The sequence below is a fragment of the Athene noctua genome, chromosome 12, assembly GCF_965140245.1.
Source record: "Athene noctua chromosome 12, bAthNoc1.hap1.1, whole genome shotgun sequence".
Lineage (NCBI taxonomy): Eukaryota > Metazoa > Chordata > Aves > Strigiformes > Strigidae > Athene > Athene noctua.
Window position 1 is genome coordinate 24,132,141 of NC_134048.1, and position 14,061 is coordinate 24,146,201.

At 38.5% G+C, this 14,061-nt stretch overlaps 1 protein-coding gene across 7 annotated transcripts in view; it reads left to right on the forward strand.

The window, feature by feature from the left end:
* TCERG1 (transcription elongation regulator 1) overlaps nt 1-14,061 on the forward strand; it is a 33,581-nt gene that overhangs the window by 11,918 nt on the left and 7,602 nt on the right. For 3 of the 7 annotated variants that reach the window (XM_074916598.1, XM_074916604.1, XM_074916603.1), the window contains 10 exons: nt 620-682; nt 1,999-2,199; nt 3,443-3,558; nt 4,674-4,762; nt 5,712-5,872; nt 6,666-6,732; nt 7,820-7,955; nt 8,914-9,003; nt 9,801-9,919; nt 12,008-12,158. In XM_074916598.1, the coding sequence (XP_074772699.1) occupies nt 620-682; nt 1,999-2,199; nt 3,443-3,558; nt 4,674-4,762; nt 5,712-5,872; nt 6,666-6,732; nt 7,820-7,955; nt 8,914-9,003; nt 9,801-9,919; nt 12,008-12,158 (1,193 nt within the window). Of the gene's footprint in view, nt 1-619; nt 683-1,998; nt 2,200-3,442; nt 3,559-4,673; nt 4,763-5,711; nt 5,873-6,647; nt 6,733-7,819; nt 7,956-8,913; nt 9,004-9,800; nt 9,920-12,007; nt 12,159-14,061 lie in introns of all 7 variants that reach the window. The other 4 variants (XM_074916602.1, XM_074916605.1, XM_074916599.1 and 1 more) reach the window with 3 other exon arrangements.

Consider the following 14,061-nt stretch of genomic DNA (forward strand, 5'->3'; position numbering starts at 1 on the left):
TATTTCTTTCCCCCCCTCTTCTTCCGCCTCCAGCCTTTCCGTAATGACCCTCATAACCTCAGCTTTCCCTCTGGGTTGAACTTGGCTTTCACCCTGCCACGCCTTGCTAGTCTGACTAGTGCGTCCTCCTTCTCTTCCCACTGCTTTCTGAATGCCGCAGCAGACTGAAAATAGCAAAGACCGTTGGTTTCACTTTGTTGCTGCTCCCCTGACGGATCTGTCTGAGCAAAGGCTGTCGGTGGGAAGCGGCACCACTAGTAGAACGTTTCCCCATGGTGCTGCCCTGCAAGGAGAGCTGCGTCCCCCCTTGGATGAACTTAAACCCCTGAATCTTCATTGAAATACCTTTCTTTTCTTTTTAATGACATCCCAATAATTTGCTAAACAGCTCTTTTAATGTAGGCAGAAACTGTTGCTGCAGCTTAAAATTAGTTTTATGTTTGATCTGGCATAAAATGTTGGGGCAAGAATAATTCACATTTTCTTGCCGGGAGGCTTTCTCTTTGCCTGCTGGAAATGGCATTCCAAATTGTAGCAGGGAATCTGTAGCGTCCAGACCCCCCGTGGTAGCCGACATGCAATGGCAGCTTTCCAACATGCTTGCTTATCCCTTTTACAGGTGTAGCAATGATGCAAATAGTCAGCTGCCCGTATGTAAAGACAGTCGCTACCACCAAGACCGGTAATTTTCAAAACCATCTTAGTTCGTTTTGTCTGTAAGTTGGCATGGTAGTGAATGTTGTTGTTTATCTTTTATTTATTTATTTGCTTCCCCAATTGAATGAATATATATACTTTATTTTCAAAACCAGTATAAATGCAAATATCATATTTGGCCAGGAAATAATTTTCCCACATAACTGTTAGTGTTAGCTTATTTTATACAAAAAAATCTAGTACAGTTTTCTGTAATCATTGAGTTCTGTAATAACTGTGAATCTCTTCATGCCCATACTTATTAGTTTTTTGTGTGTGGATTTTTGTTTTTCCTACTTCCACATGTATAGTGACATGATTGTGCTCGCATGTTGGTGTGCGTGTATGTGCGTCTTAGTATAAATTTTCATTTTTCAAATTGTGGATTTAAGAAAAGTCACTTACTGACAATACGGCAGTGTGTAATGTGTGCTTGTGCTTTCCAATATTTAAAAAGATTTTTTCATATAAATGTTAAAGGCTCAAAATTACAATCTCGTAATTCTAGTCCTATCCAATTTGTTTTTCTAGAAGTTGTCATTCAAAATATGTTCAATATATCTCCATTTTGTTGGGATGAGTAGAGAAATAATAGGATAACGTAGCATTCTGGCTTTCTTATCTTTGGATAGTTACTTGCCATTTTGCCTTAGGATGTGAGTAAAATGTTTTTTTTCCAATTGGTCTGCAGTGCTAATCAAAACCACCACACAGTCTGAAATTACTTAATTCTCATCAGGTTTTATCCAAGGCTCTGAATTAATGTTAACTTTTTTTAAGTCACAATTTAAGATTTGTCAGAGTTCTTGCTCGGTATTATATGGCTCAAATTCAAGCCACTGTTGTCTTTTTTAAAAGAGCAATAGGAATATCTCTTAAATTGACAGCATAATTAAACAATGTAGTACATTTAAAAAAAAATAATTAGTTGCTATGGAGATCTAATAAAGACTTTAAAAATAAATAGAGCACTTAATTTTGAAGAATTAAAGCAAATGTCTAAAAACTAACAAGCTTTGTGCTGTGCAGAATTACACATTAATTAAAATAAAAAGCTATCTAATTTGCCTGGTAATATGGGCATTACGGATTGTAAAACACAGGAAGGAAATCTAGTAGCAATGCATTGCTTTCCAATTTAACTTTGAAAACAATCTTTATATTTATTTATATAGGTTGATTATTTGTAAATTAAGTCAGTACAGTGCTAGGTTTTGGTTCTTAGTACTTCATTGTCACTTACTGTTTTCTTTCCTTTTCTTTTTTCTTTTTTCTTTTCCTTTTTTTTTCTTCTTTCTGCAGGTGTCTTGCCAGGCATGGCCCCTCCCATTGTACCGATGATCCATCCTCAGGTCGCCATTGCTGCTTCACCTGCTACCTTGGCCGGAGCAACAGCAGTCTCTGAGTGGACAGAGTACAAAACGGCAGATGGAAAGACTTACTATTATAACAATAGGACTTTGGAGTCAACGTGGGAAAAACCCCAAGAACTGAAAGAAAAAGGTACTTTCTTTTTTTAAATACAGCTGTATACTAGGCAAAATTGCTTAGACCGTTAACGGTTGTGTTCGAAAATGTGAATATTTCTAATCCCTTATCTCCCTTAAGAATCTTTTGAAATGCTGATTATAAGTATCCGTTTGAGTTAGTCTCGAGTTAGAGTTTCTTTGCTTCCTGCTGTATTGTAAGAGTATTGGTTCTAGAGTTGCTTCCAAACCCTGTGACACGTGGGTAAAGCGTGTTTCCGCTCCAGTAGAAAGTAAGCACTTTACACACTCATGTGTTTGAGAGGATCCCAATTGCAGAAAGACAAAGTGAGAGGAAGATTCAGTTATTCTAAAGACTGTAACACAGTAAAGAATGAAAATCATTGAAATGCTTAATTTTAGATCTTAAAAAACTAAGTATATAAGCATATTTGGTATATGAGGAAAAAATAAATTATTTCCCCCTGTCCATTCTGGTCGTATTTTGTGACTTGTGTTTATTTGAATCCACATTACGTCCATGGGTGGTGTGATACTGGAGGGAAATTGTTCTTGTATCATAAATAAGGAAGAAGGGGCAAAAGTCCTGTGGCTTTCATTCCGTTTATAAAGTCTTAGAAACACAAATCCAGTCGAACTCAAATAGTTCTTCCTTTTATGGTCTGCTGAACTTTTTAGTTACAAGAAATCTTTGTTCAGACAAATTCAGAACACTTAGACAGTTAGCTCGTTTAATACCCATCCTTCAAATAATTCAGGTTTAAATAATAGATCTTTTTACTGAGGTAAAAACATCTAAGACAGCAAATACCAATTTTGCCAATTAAAGATTATGTATTTTCTAATTTTTTTTAAACTGATGCAGAGCAATCCTCAGATGATACTCGGTGAATTTTCTGTGTGGGTTTTTTTTTTATTGTCAACAGCATCTCAAATCTGAAAGTGGTCTTCAGTGTTGCACTGTTGGGGGATATTTTTATTGTTTTTTCAGCTATTTCTGTTGGTACACTTGAGGTAGCTTTTTAGTAGAATAGGCTGCCTCACGGTATTTTGTTTTCCAGTCCCAAGTAGATCTTGGTACAGGAGAAAATTGTGTCTGTAAGCAGACACTGTAAAGCCCAAGAAGGACAGAAAGTGGTGAAAATACAATAAAAATAAGTTTTGTTTTGCTGTTATGCTTAGAAAATCATACTGATAAATTTGTTGTGGTTCTATAATGGTTTCTTAATAATACTAAGGAAAATTCTATCTTTATTAAGAAAAAATGGAAGAGAAGATTAAAGAGCCAATTAAAGAACCTACGGAGGAGCCTTTACCGATGGAGACAGAAGAAGAAGAGCCAAAAGAAGAACCTATAAAAGAACTTATAAAGGAGGTAAAAGACCTTGCAACCAAATAGTCAGTATTGCCATTTTGAATCCTACATCCTATAGGTGTGGATGCATCTGTAGACCAGACATATTGACAGGAGACATGGTTAGTAATTGGAGTTCTTAAATTCCTGGGGTGATTTTGAAAACCTTCCTTTTTTGGACTCATAACTCTTTAAAAAATTTTTATTTTTTACGTAAGGAAAATTTTTAAAAGAAAAACACAGAGTATGTGAGTTAAGAAATTAGTAAGAACATGGAAAAAACTTAGCTAGTTACATAGACTTAATGTTCTCTCGCCGATTTTGAGGTGTTCAGAAAAATTAAACTTGTCCTGAATGCTTGAGATCTTTACATTAATAGTTAATAGCTTTTTTCTATTTCTTCTTTATTTTGAACAGTTTTGAAACAAAGCTTACAAGTTCTCCCTGTGCTGTAACTGATGAGTTTAGTCTGTCAGGAACAAATGTCCTAGAAAATGTCTGTAGTGTTTGCTTTGCAGAAAACAAAATTAACTACTTTCTTGCAAGGCATTCTGTCGTGCTGAGAAAGCCTAGTTCTTGAAGATGCTAAGGTGCTTGGATAAAAATTAAGGCTTTCATACCGATTTCTGTGAACTTCAGTGTAGCTTAGTAAGCAGAAGCGCAGGATTCAGTTGCTGGGTTTCATTACCGCTCTACCCTGTTTACTTTTGAGGTAGTTGCTAGTTTGGTTCTTTCTGCTACAAAGGTGGTTGCAGATTTTTGACTGTTCTGTACCCTGTGTTGCACTTTCAAGTAAATTAAGAATAAATCAAAATTTCTTTGTGAGAAAGTACACCCTTGCCCCTGTATTCAGGCCTTGATCCCTGCAAATCTTGGAAGGCACTTAAATAAGGTTTCATTGCAGTCAGTCAAAGGTTGAGTAAACACTTAGAAGTTTTCTGAATTGAGATTTCTGAATAGCAGTTACTGTTGAAATTCCCGTGCTTCTGCTTTAAGCATGGTTGAAGTGTAATTGTGAGCTGTTTCTTAGCATTGTTTCAAAATACGTTTGCTTGCTTTAAACAAGTTAGTTACTTTTTAATAAATAATTAGCTAGCTGTCATTGCCTGAGTTCCGTAACTTGCTTTTTCCTCGAGGAGCCAAAAGAGGAAGAAATGACTGAAGAAGAAAAAGCAGCTCAGAAGGCCAAGCCGGTTGCAACCACCCCTATTCCAGGGACCCCCTGGTAGGTAACAGTCTTCCCTGCGGCGGGACTGAGTTCCTTTCCTGTAGCCACCAGGAAGGTTGCTGGGTAGTCAGAACAGTAACAGTGTGTGGAGATCCCGTTCTGGGTATGCTTCTGTCTCAGATAAGGTTGGATTCCTCCAGCCAGTGCTGTTCAGGCTGTGCCAGTGCTCGGGGTGTTGGGTGGTGAGCACAGCCCTGACTGCAGTCCTGTGAGGTGTGTTCCCCGTATAGAGTTCATATCCCAGCCCCCTTCATCTGCCACTGCTTCCTCCTCATCTGGTATGAAATAATGGCCAAAAAAAAAAATATCTTGGACTTGCTTTGTTTTTAAGGCTTGGGGAACGGATAGGTGCAGCTGCTGGCCAAAACAATCTTTTTTTTTTCGCACAGATATTCATGAGGTGCCTATGTGTATAATGTAATGACGAGGCTACTCTTGCTGTAATACACATAAATCACCTTTGTGTGTTTGGATGAGCAAGGTAAAAATCTCACTGATGGGAAGGAGATATTAATTTTTGCAATCTAGCCATTGATGCTTTTTTTATTAATATTTAAAACTGTCTCACTTCAAGTGACTTTGCGGTTCTTTCATCCCATCAAGTATGAAGCTCTGGCAGGCTCATTAGGTTGCTTTTTCTTATACTTAGTGAGACATTGAAGAGATGAGGTACATTTATGCCAAAATCTGATTCAGCTGTCTAAAACGTTTTTCTAGAGAAGAACTGAGTATACTGCAGCTCCTGATAAAAAGCATTCTTAAAATTGCATTTCAAATCTGCTAGCAGAGGAAAGCAGTGATTTGGCCTCTCACTGGGACAGTAGGAGTGTCTGGTAGTTGTGCACTCTCTGTGACCCTTCTGTTCCAGGCTTTGAGTGTGGTAGCAGGTGTATGAAGGGCTGAGGACAAAGCTAATGCAGGACTTCCCGTCTGACTTCGTTTCCAGGTGTGTGGTGTGGACTGGTGACGAGCGTGTGTTCTTCTACAACCCTACCACTAGACTTTCTATGTGGGACCGACCAGACGACCTCATTGGAAGAGCTGATGTGGACAAAATTATTCAAGAACCTCCTCACAAAAAAGGAATGGAAGAAGGAAAAAAACTTAGTAAGAGCAATCTTACTGCCTTCTTAAGAAGTCTGAATATAATTTATCACTTATTTGGTGTTGGTTTCCAAAACTAGCAATATTTAAATAAGTGTGATAAATGTATTGAATGTATGTAACTTTTGAATTTAAGAAGGCTGGTGAGAATGCAGATTTATAGAGTCCTTTGGAAAAAACTGTCTATTGAAGAAAGTAGATATTAACAGGGTTGATTTTTCTTCTAAATGCCAACAGGCTGGAAAAAAACCCCACAGTTTTTACTGACTGAAAAAAGGAACTGCGTTTGTTTTACGAGTAAGAGGAATTTGGGGGCCAGAAAAGATTAATCATAATGTACAAATGGGCTTTCACAGAAGAGGTTTTAACTTGGAGAACGTCAGCTGGAAAACAGTTTTGGAAGCAGCTGCCCAGAGCAGGGAACATGCAGGAGGAGGCTGCTGAGATGAGGCTTCTTTCTGGCATGAGTTCTGGTAACGGATCCTGGGATGACGTGTGGGCTTGGTAGTTGGAGGAGGGCAAAGTGTGAGTAGGTGATGAGGAGATCCAAATGTGCTTCATTAGACTATTTGGCCTGAGGTTTTTATTTCCCTGGAAATAAGAGGTCGGTGTTTGTCACTTTAAATCCCAAGCTGGCCACAAGTCCGTTAGTCCTGCCACCACATTGCCGAGCGACTGCAAGCTGTGTATCTTCCCTTGTCAGAATACTGTCCTCTGTCCTTGCACAAGGCTTCGTTTGTAAATCACAAACTTCTCATAAATGTAAAATCTAAAATATTATTGAAATCTGTTACAGTTAGAGAAGAACATGAATCTACAGAGGAAGCAAATGAAGATGAGCCTATTAAAATCAAAAAGCGCAAGTAAGTTTGCTTTTTTGATACTTAGTGGTCTGTGTAGATAAAATAACTGAAGTTTTTCATCTGAGCAGCGTGTGTACTGTTGTATTCAGCGGAGTAGAGCAGCGATAGGATCGGTGAACACAATCATCAGCTTTCTGCTGTTTTACTTTAGCAGCTCAAGTATTTGTTGTTTCTCTGAGACAGCTGAAATTCATGTATGGAGGAAATAGCATCTCCTTTGGAAACCATTCAAAATGGAAATAAATGGTACAAGTTGGTGAATGCAAGGAATATTTTGAGTGCGGTTTATCTTTAATAACTTGCTTCTGTTGCTTGTTTATCTAGCTTGTTAGTTTCTGTGCACAAGATTTTGTTGCCAAAAAATCCAGCCATCCAGATTGTCGTAGTGATGACTCTGTTTTCACTCTTTTGTAAAGGTTTAAGAGTTCTGTTTAGGTCTTTGGTCTGTTTTGCCCATTGGAAGGGATACATGTCACTTTGCTTTTTACCTACGCGCTGTTCTAAAGGTTTTACCATTTTATTTGTTATTGTGTACTCTTAGGGATGATGATAAAGTTGTCTACAATTAGAGCTTTGAGTTTGTTTGGGCCGAAGTGTGTTTGCTCTTAGTAAACTTAAATCAACAAAGAGCACACTTCTTTTTCCAGAAGTGCTTTGACAGGTGGGTGTATCACCTGTGTTACAGCACCTTCTGTTGCAGTGACTGTGAGGTGCTCTCCGTTTGAGCTAACTCCCTTAGTCGTAGCCTCTCACAGGGCTTCATGCTCTTGAACAGAAGGTCAGAAAATTTGTGTGGTTAACGTAAAATCTGTTGCACATCTGGCGAGACCACTGAACACAACCAGATGTGCTCGCTTAGTGCAGTCGTGTTGGCACTGAGGTTCCTGAGAACACCTTGGGTCCTGAGCTCTGCCCGGGTGGAAGCATCCATCCGTACCCAAGAGTCAGGGAGGGGCTTTCACGGTGCGTCGGCCTGCGCTTCTGCAGTACTCGGTTACAGCCATCCCGGCCTGGGGTAGTTCAGTTTCTAACCTACAGCATTGACATACTGCTTCTAAAATTATACTGTATGTTTAATTTTTTTCAGGAAAGATGATAACAAAGATATTGATTCAGAGAAGGAGGCTGCTATGGAAGCTGAAATTAAAGCTGCCCGAGAGAGAGCCATTGTCCCTCTGGAGGCTCGGATGAAGCAATTCAAGGACATGCTTCTAGAAAGAGGGGTCAGAAATCTCTGTGTGTGTGAGAGAGAGAGAGAAGGGAAGAGGCAGAGGTCTCGGTTCTTAATGAATTCAGAACCTGTGGTGCTTTATGGAAGGAAAATAATCTCAGCCTTCCTCTGATTAGTGGATGCATTTGGTACAAGACTCCATGTTTCAAAGCATGTGACAGTTACAGCAAAATTTTGATTTCTAAGTAACTGAAATTGAACAGTATCAAGACAGTTTGAGGTTTTTTTAAAACTTTTTTCCAAGTTAATTATGTAATTGAATGCCGCCATTGAAAATAAGTAGGACACACAAACTGGACACATTCTTAATGTTTTTGGAAATGTTCCTACATGAGAAAAGCAGTAAGTTCCACTGTGGTCTCTACACTCTTACCCTTAAGTGGGAGACTTTTTGCTTTTAGTGAACTAAATTTGAGATCTGCTCGGTACAAATCAGTTTTGATAGATAAATTACTCTATTAGAATATAACTTTATATAGTAACTTTAAAAAATGAAAGTGGTTCCAGCTGCCCGTGCAGCTTTCCTTTAGTTTCAATAACTGGATTTTAAGGGGCGATTCTAATAAAGCTTGTTTAAGATGACCTTGAATGTGTTTAAATCAATCTCTTCTGTAGCAGAACTGTCTGCACTCGTAACACTTAAAAAAGGTATAGAGCAGACATGGGATGTGAGAGCATAGAATCTCGAGGCTTTCTTCTGATGTACTTTTTTTTTTAATGCAACACAGTAGTAGTAATTAAGCATTATTTAGAAGTTTTTTAGAGCCAATTAGTGTTGAAACTTGCTGTGACAGTTTCTATCATCCATTAGTGATGAATACTTCAGGATGAGTTTGTTTCCCCTTTTTCATCAGTTGTACAGTTTTGCTTGAAAATTATAGGACAGCTAATGTATATTTGAGAAACTTAATCATTAGTTAAAATCTGACTTTTTTTTTTTTTAATTAAAGGTCTCTGCTTTTTCAACATGGGAGAAAGAGCTACACAAGATAGTTTTTGATCCTCGTTACTTACTTCTCAACCCGAAAGAAAGAAAACAGGTAAAAGAGAAGTCAAATTCACTCCCCATCCAGCTGCTACAGGCTCTGTCTAAATCCTCGGTCTGCCAGTTTTGTTCCTGCTAATCTTCCAGACTAATCAGTATTGGAAGGGATTTTTGTTATGATTAGGGTTTGTCTGGAAATGGAAGAAGCCAGCAAGGAAAGAAGTGACTTGATAGGCTTTATTTTTCCTGTGGTTGGAAGAGCTAATATTTTAACACAGTGAAAGTTGCATGCATACAGAGAGCTCCCAAAGCTTGAATGAAATGGTGAGAATTGTCAGTATCTCTTCAAAATATCGGCATAATGAATAGTCTGTCTATCTATTAAAGAAAAAAAGTGGTCGGGGGAAAAAAAAACAAAGCACGTTTTTATTGTTAAGCAGGTTCTCACTCCAGAAGCTTTTCTTCAAATGGTTGTAGGGAAATGGAAAACTTCAAGAATACAGGAAGTGTCTGCTGTCTGAAACGTATCACCAGAAAAATGTTAACGTAACATGAATGCGTAAGAAACTTCTTCACAGGTCTCAGATCACATGTCTAGATATGGTTGCACTACATGTTCAGCAGATTGGAGTAGGTTGCATATTCAAATACAAAGATTATTTACCCTTTGTATTTATACAAGTATATATATATATACAAACCCTTCTTTGTGCCTCGTCTGCGTTGGTTCTGTGGTGAGAGGAAAGGAAACAGGAGAAAGGGGAAGAAATGAGATTTTTTTCCTCCCTCTTGCCTAGAGCTTATGTGCCTTCAGGTTTGTATGTTTTATGTCGGTGACTGGTGTTTCTGTAGGTATTTGATCAGTATGTGAAAACCCGAGCAGAAGAAGAGCGCAAGGAGAAGAAAAACAAAATAATGCAGGCCAAGGAGGATTTCAAGAAAATGATGGAAGAAGCAAAGATTAATCCAAGGTAGGAGCTTCTTGTTCATATGCATAAGCTCTATTAGAATGAAGTATGTTGGGTGGTGTTGGGTAGGTTAATCTCTTTCAAAATGGGCAAAGAGGAGAAGAATCATCAGACACTGTTGAAATCTTCTTTTGCCTGCTTGTATTCACCTAACCCTTGGAATAGTAGAATTTGAGATTTATAATGATTTGCATATTTTAAGTTGTTTTGAAGAGCTCCCCAGCATGCTGACCGGATTGTGAGAAAGACCTCATGACCCACCACAAGTTTTCCTTAATAACCCTGTTTCTTCTTAAGAATATTGGTAGTCTCTGAGAAGTACTGGACAGGTTTCTTCAGTTTGGAGGGGGCTGAAGGGATGTTGTTCTGGTTACTAAGTATGTTAATGATAATATGACAGAATATTCCAGCTACTTTAATATATAAATTTTTACATACCCCTCATATTCAGACCTGCTTGCAGTGATAATAGCAAGGTGGTGACAGTGAATATAGTGGCGTTCAAGATCTTACTGCTAGAGTTGTTTGTTTCGCAGCTTTCTCACATAGAGTTCATGAAATATGTCACCAGATGAGCTCTAAAGCGTTCTCTTTCAGCATCTCTTGGGTTATCTGGCATTAATTCTTTTACAGTGAAATAACAACTCAATTGTTTCACTTCAGCTTAATTTTTTTCAGTGACCCGTTTTGGAAATCTGGTGGAAGTCAGGGTTATGTTCACTTTAAATTACTTCAAGTCTGATTAATAACTCTTATTTAAAACACCTGCCTGCTCATGTAATAAGGGTAGCAGTTTCGACAGTAGTGGGCTGGGAAGAACGGAGGCACGGAAGTGTTTTAAGAAAAAGTTCATCAGTAGTAAGTTTAACGTGTAATTCGGAGATTAACGTGGACTGTTGTGTTAGCTTGAGTGTCCTCAGCTTCCAGGATACCTCCGATGTGTCTTATTGGGATTGACTCTTACCTGGTTATGGGTTGGGGTGGGAAAGAGTTCCAGCTGAAATACTGTCTTGTTTAATCTTATCCTTTGTCTTCTGGTTTCAGTGTTTGTCTAAAGGTATTGCTGTACTTCTGTGAGTGCCAGACTGGTTTTTTATCATCTATCTCAGTCCAACATGCTCAAGAGTTTGTGTTCCACTTCACTTAAACAGCTCTTGTTCTTCAATATAGCTGTACATTCACTTTCTAATCTTTTTGAATAAGCTACCAAATTCTCTTCTTGTTTCAATTTACCCTACAGCAACAGTAGGCTGGATTTTCCAAGTCTAATTATTTCCATGCTGTGATGAAAACATTCGTATGATTATAAGTGTCTCACGTATTCTTGGGGCCAGATTTGCATCAGAGCTTGGAAAAAGCACAGTAGTGGTTTTTTTCGAGGTAAGTGGCAGTACTATATCTACTGCACAGATTGGAATCTGGCCCTGGAGGTGAGAGAACAGTCAGGGAAGTGCTGTGGGGATGATGGGTTGAAAGCCCAGGATTGCTGCCTCTGCCCATAGTGTTGAAAATATTTTCAACTCCGAGTGTGTTAAGACCAGGCTATGCAGTGCTCACGGTAGGAGGAAAAACCGATTCAGCCAGTGTTCTGTTGTGACTAATGCCAAAAGATTATTTTCCTGGTGAACTCTTAGCATGGTTTGGCTGCAAGTAAGTGCACATAAAATCTTCAGTTTCACAGCTGTGAAATACCTGGACAGACTGGTGGCTGAACTGCTAACCCACAAAAAGAAGATTTTTGTAGACAACTGAGGCTTTTAATTTCTTCTTCTTGGTTGCATTGTAATCTCTCTTCCTACACCTGCACTTTCTGCAGGTAGCTGTATTCAGACCAACCAACCAACCCCTGCAAGTCTCTGACAGTACCTTTCATGTGTGTGCCTAAACCTGACTCCTTTCTATATAGTACATTGATCAAGCATCTCTGTAGTGAGATCATAGGATGTTGCCTTTTTTCTTTTTTCTTTTTTTGTTTTTTTTTTTTAAATTGTGCTCTGGCATGTATTCTAGCAGAAGAGATTTTTCTCTGCTGAACCTGCTTCCCAGCAAAGACAGCTCTGCCAAATGAGTTCACTTGCCATTTTGTTGCAGAACTACTTTTAGTGAATTTGCAGCCAAGCATGCTAAAGACTCGAGATTCAAGGCAATTGAAAAGATGAAAGATCGAGAGGCCTTGTTTAATGAGTTTATCACAGCGGCAAGAAAGAAGGAAAAAGAAGATTCGAAGACCAGAGGCGAGAAGGTAAGGTGACTTTTTTCGTTCCAGCAGCGTGAATGGCGTGAGCGTGAGTGCGATGGGACGAAGCCAGTGCTTGGTTTCCAGTGAGCCTGCTCTGAGGCACGGTCCTGCTCTTTCCAGAGAGCTTTGACAGTGTAAACGCTTCATGGATGTCCCTTTGGTTGTTCTGAACTAACTATTTTGAGTTTGCAGGTGTACTGACTTTTAGAGTATATAGACTTGAACTTTGTGAAGCTGAGTTTACCTAAATAAGCACACTTTCTTGTTGTTTATCTGAGCAAGTAACATTCTATTATTAACTGGAATAATGGCTGATTTTTATTTTATTTTTTTGAAGTTATATTATCCTGAAGCATTAAAAGGAAAAGGATTCCTGCCCCGTTTGGCTGGAAGCCCCAGAACTCTGTTCTCTCAGTGGAGGCAGTAAGAACTTGAAATTCTCTATAGGATGCTCCGTTTAAATTTCAAACAGATTCCATATCTTCTCTTTCCATCTAAAAGCTAGCACTTCAGTGACTTTTAAATCTTTCAGTAAATATATCTTATGTATAAACTGCTGCTTATTAGAATTAAAGGTCAGCTATTAAAGATTAATGAATTCCAAATGTCGTGTGCCCGTACTGTCAATAGCGGGGAGCAGGCTCTCACCACTGGGGAAGCAGGCCGCTGTGGAGGTGGCATCAAATATTATCATCGAAATACGCAGCCACTTACTTAAATGTCCCTGTGTGTTGTGCGAATGGAGAAAATAACCTCTAAAGCCTAATCATTTTTGACATTTTAAAGTCTGCAATATTTATTTTGTAGTATAAAGTTACTGCAAATTTCACCTACTAAGAATGCTTACAAAAGAGAAAAATCTGATTAACAGGTTAGATTTGGGGACAGTTTGTTATTCAGTAAGTTTTGCCTATTTTTTTTTAATCTAGGTACTCTGGTCTAGTTTGATTCTGTACTCAATTTTTTTCAAATGTTGACTTATTGCTGATATCAATAAATGATTGTGCTTTCAGAGGAGAACTGATATAGTTCAAAACTAGACTTTTACATACTGCATTTTGATTATGAATATGGAATTTTAAAGCATTCTTGCAGCTTAATAGTGCAGTTGAAGACTTTAAAAAAGTAAATATTTGTTTTGTTGTTGCATGATTGTTCTAAAGTTGAAAATTTAAAAGAAGAGAGATTGTGTTTGTTTGCTTTTGAAATAATGTTTTTTTCTCCAAAAGCCTTTTGTAACCATTTTATGTATTCTGTTTTATAACAAGTGGATAGACTTTACAGTTATGTGCTGTGCGGCCTGTCAATCAGTTCAGTCTGACAGCTGTCAATCACTGACACGCAAATATTATGGGATTCCCTAGTGAGGAAAGAATTGGTATCTCTGTGTGGTGACTTTAGCCTCCCGCAGTTCCGGTACTTTACATTTTTTTAGTTTTTTTCCTTGTGAAGTGATGAGAGTTGTACCTGCAATGTGTTAACTGCCAAAAAAAAAAAAAGACTTCTAAATACACCTGAAATATTTTCAGTCTTATTTTCCTTTGATTTTGAAAGTGCTTAAAACATAAAAGAAAATTTAAGGCATTTAACCTGAAGCTTTCTCAGTCTGTTTTAAAAGTCCAAAATCTTTATTTAAGGAGGATCAACTTTACAGAAATCTTTAACGTAAGGGTTTTAAATTCTATAATGTTTTGATTTTGCTTCGTTGAGTTATAGCCTATTGGGTGGTGATGGAGCAGCCAGCTTCAGACGATTGTTTTCATTGGTGTGGCTAATTGCAGTGAGTAAACACAACGCTAAGCTGCTGGGATGGCAGGCCTGGGTTTGAGGGTGTGGGAAGGGACTGTGAGCCCGTAACTCTGGCCGAGCTGCTCGCCTCCGTGCCGGGTCGCGGCGCTGTTCCGTG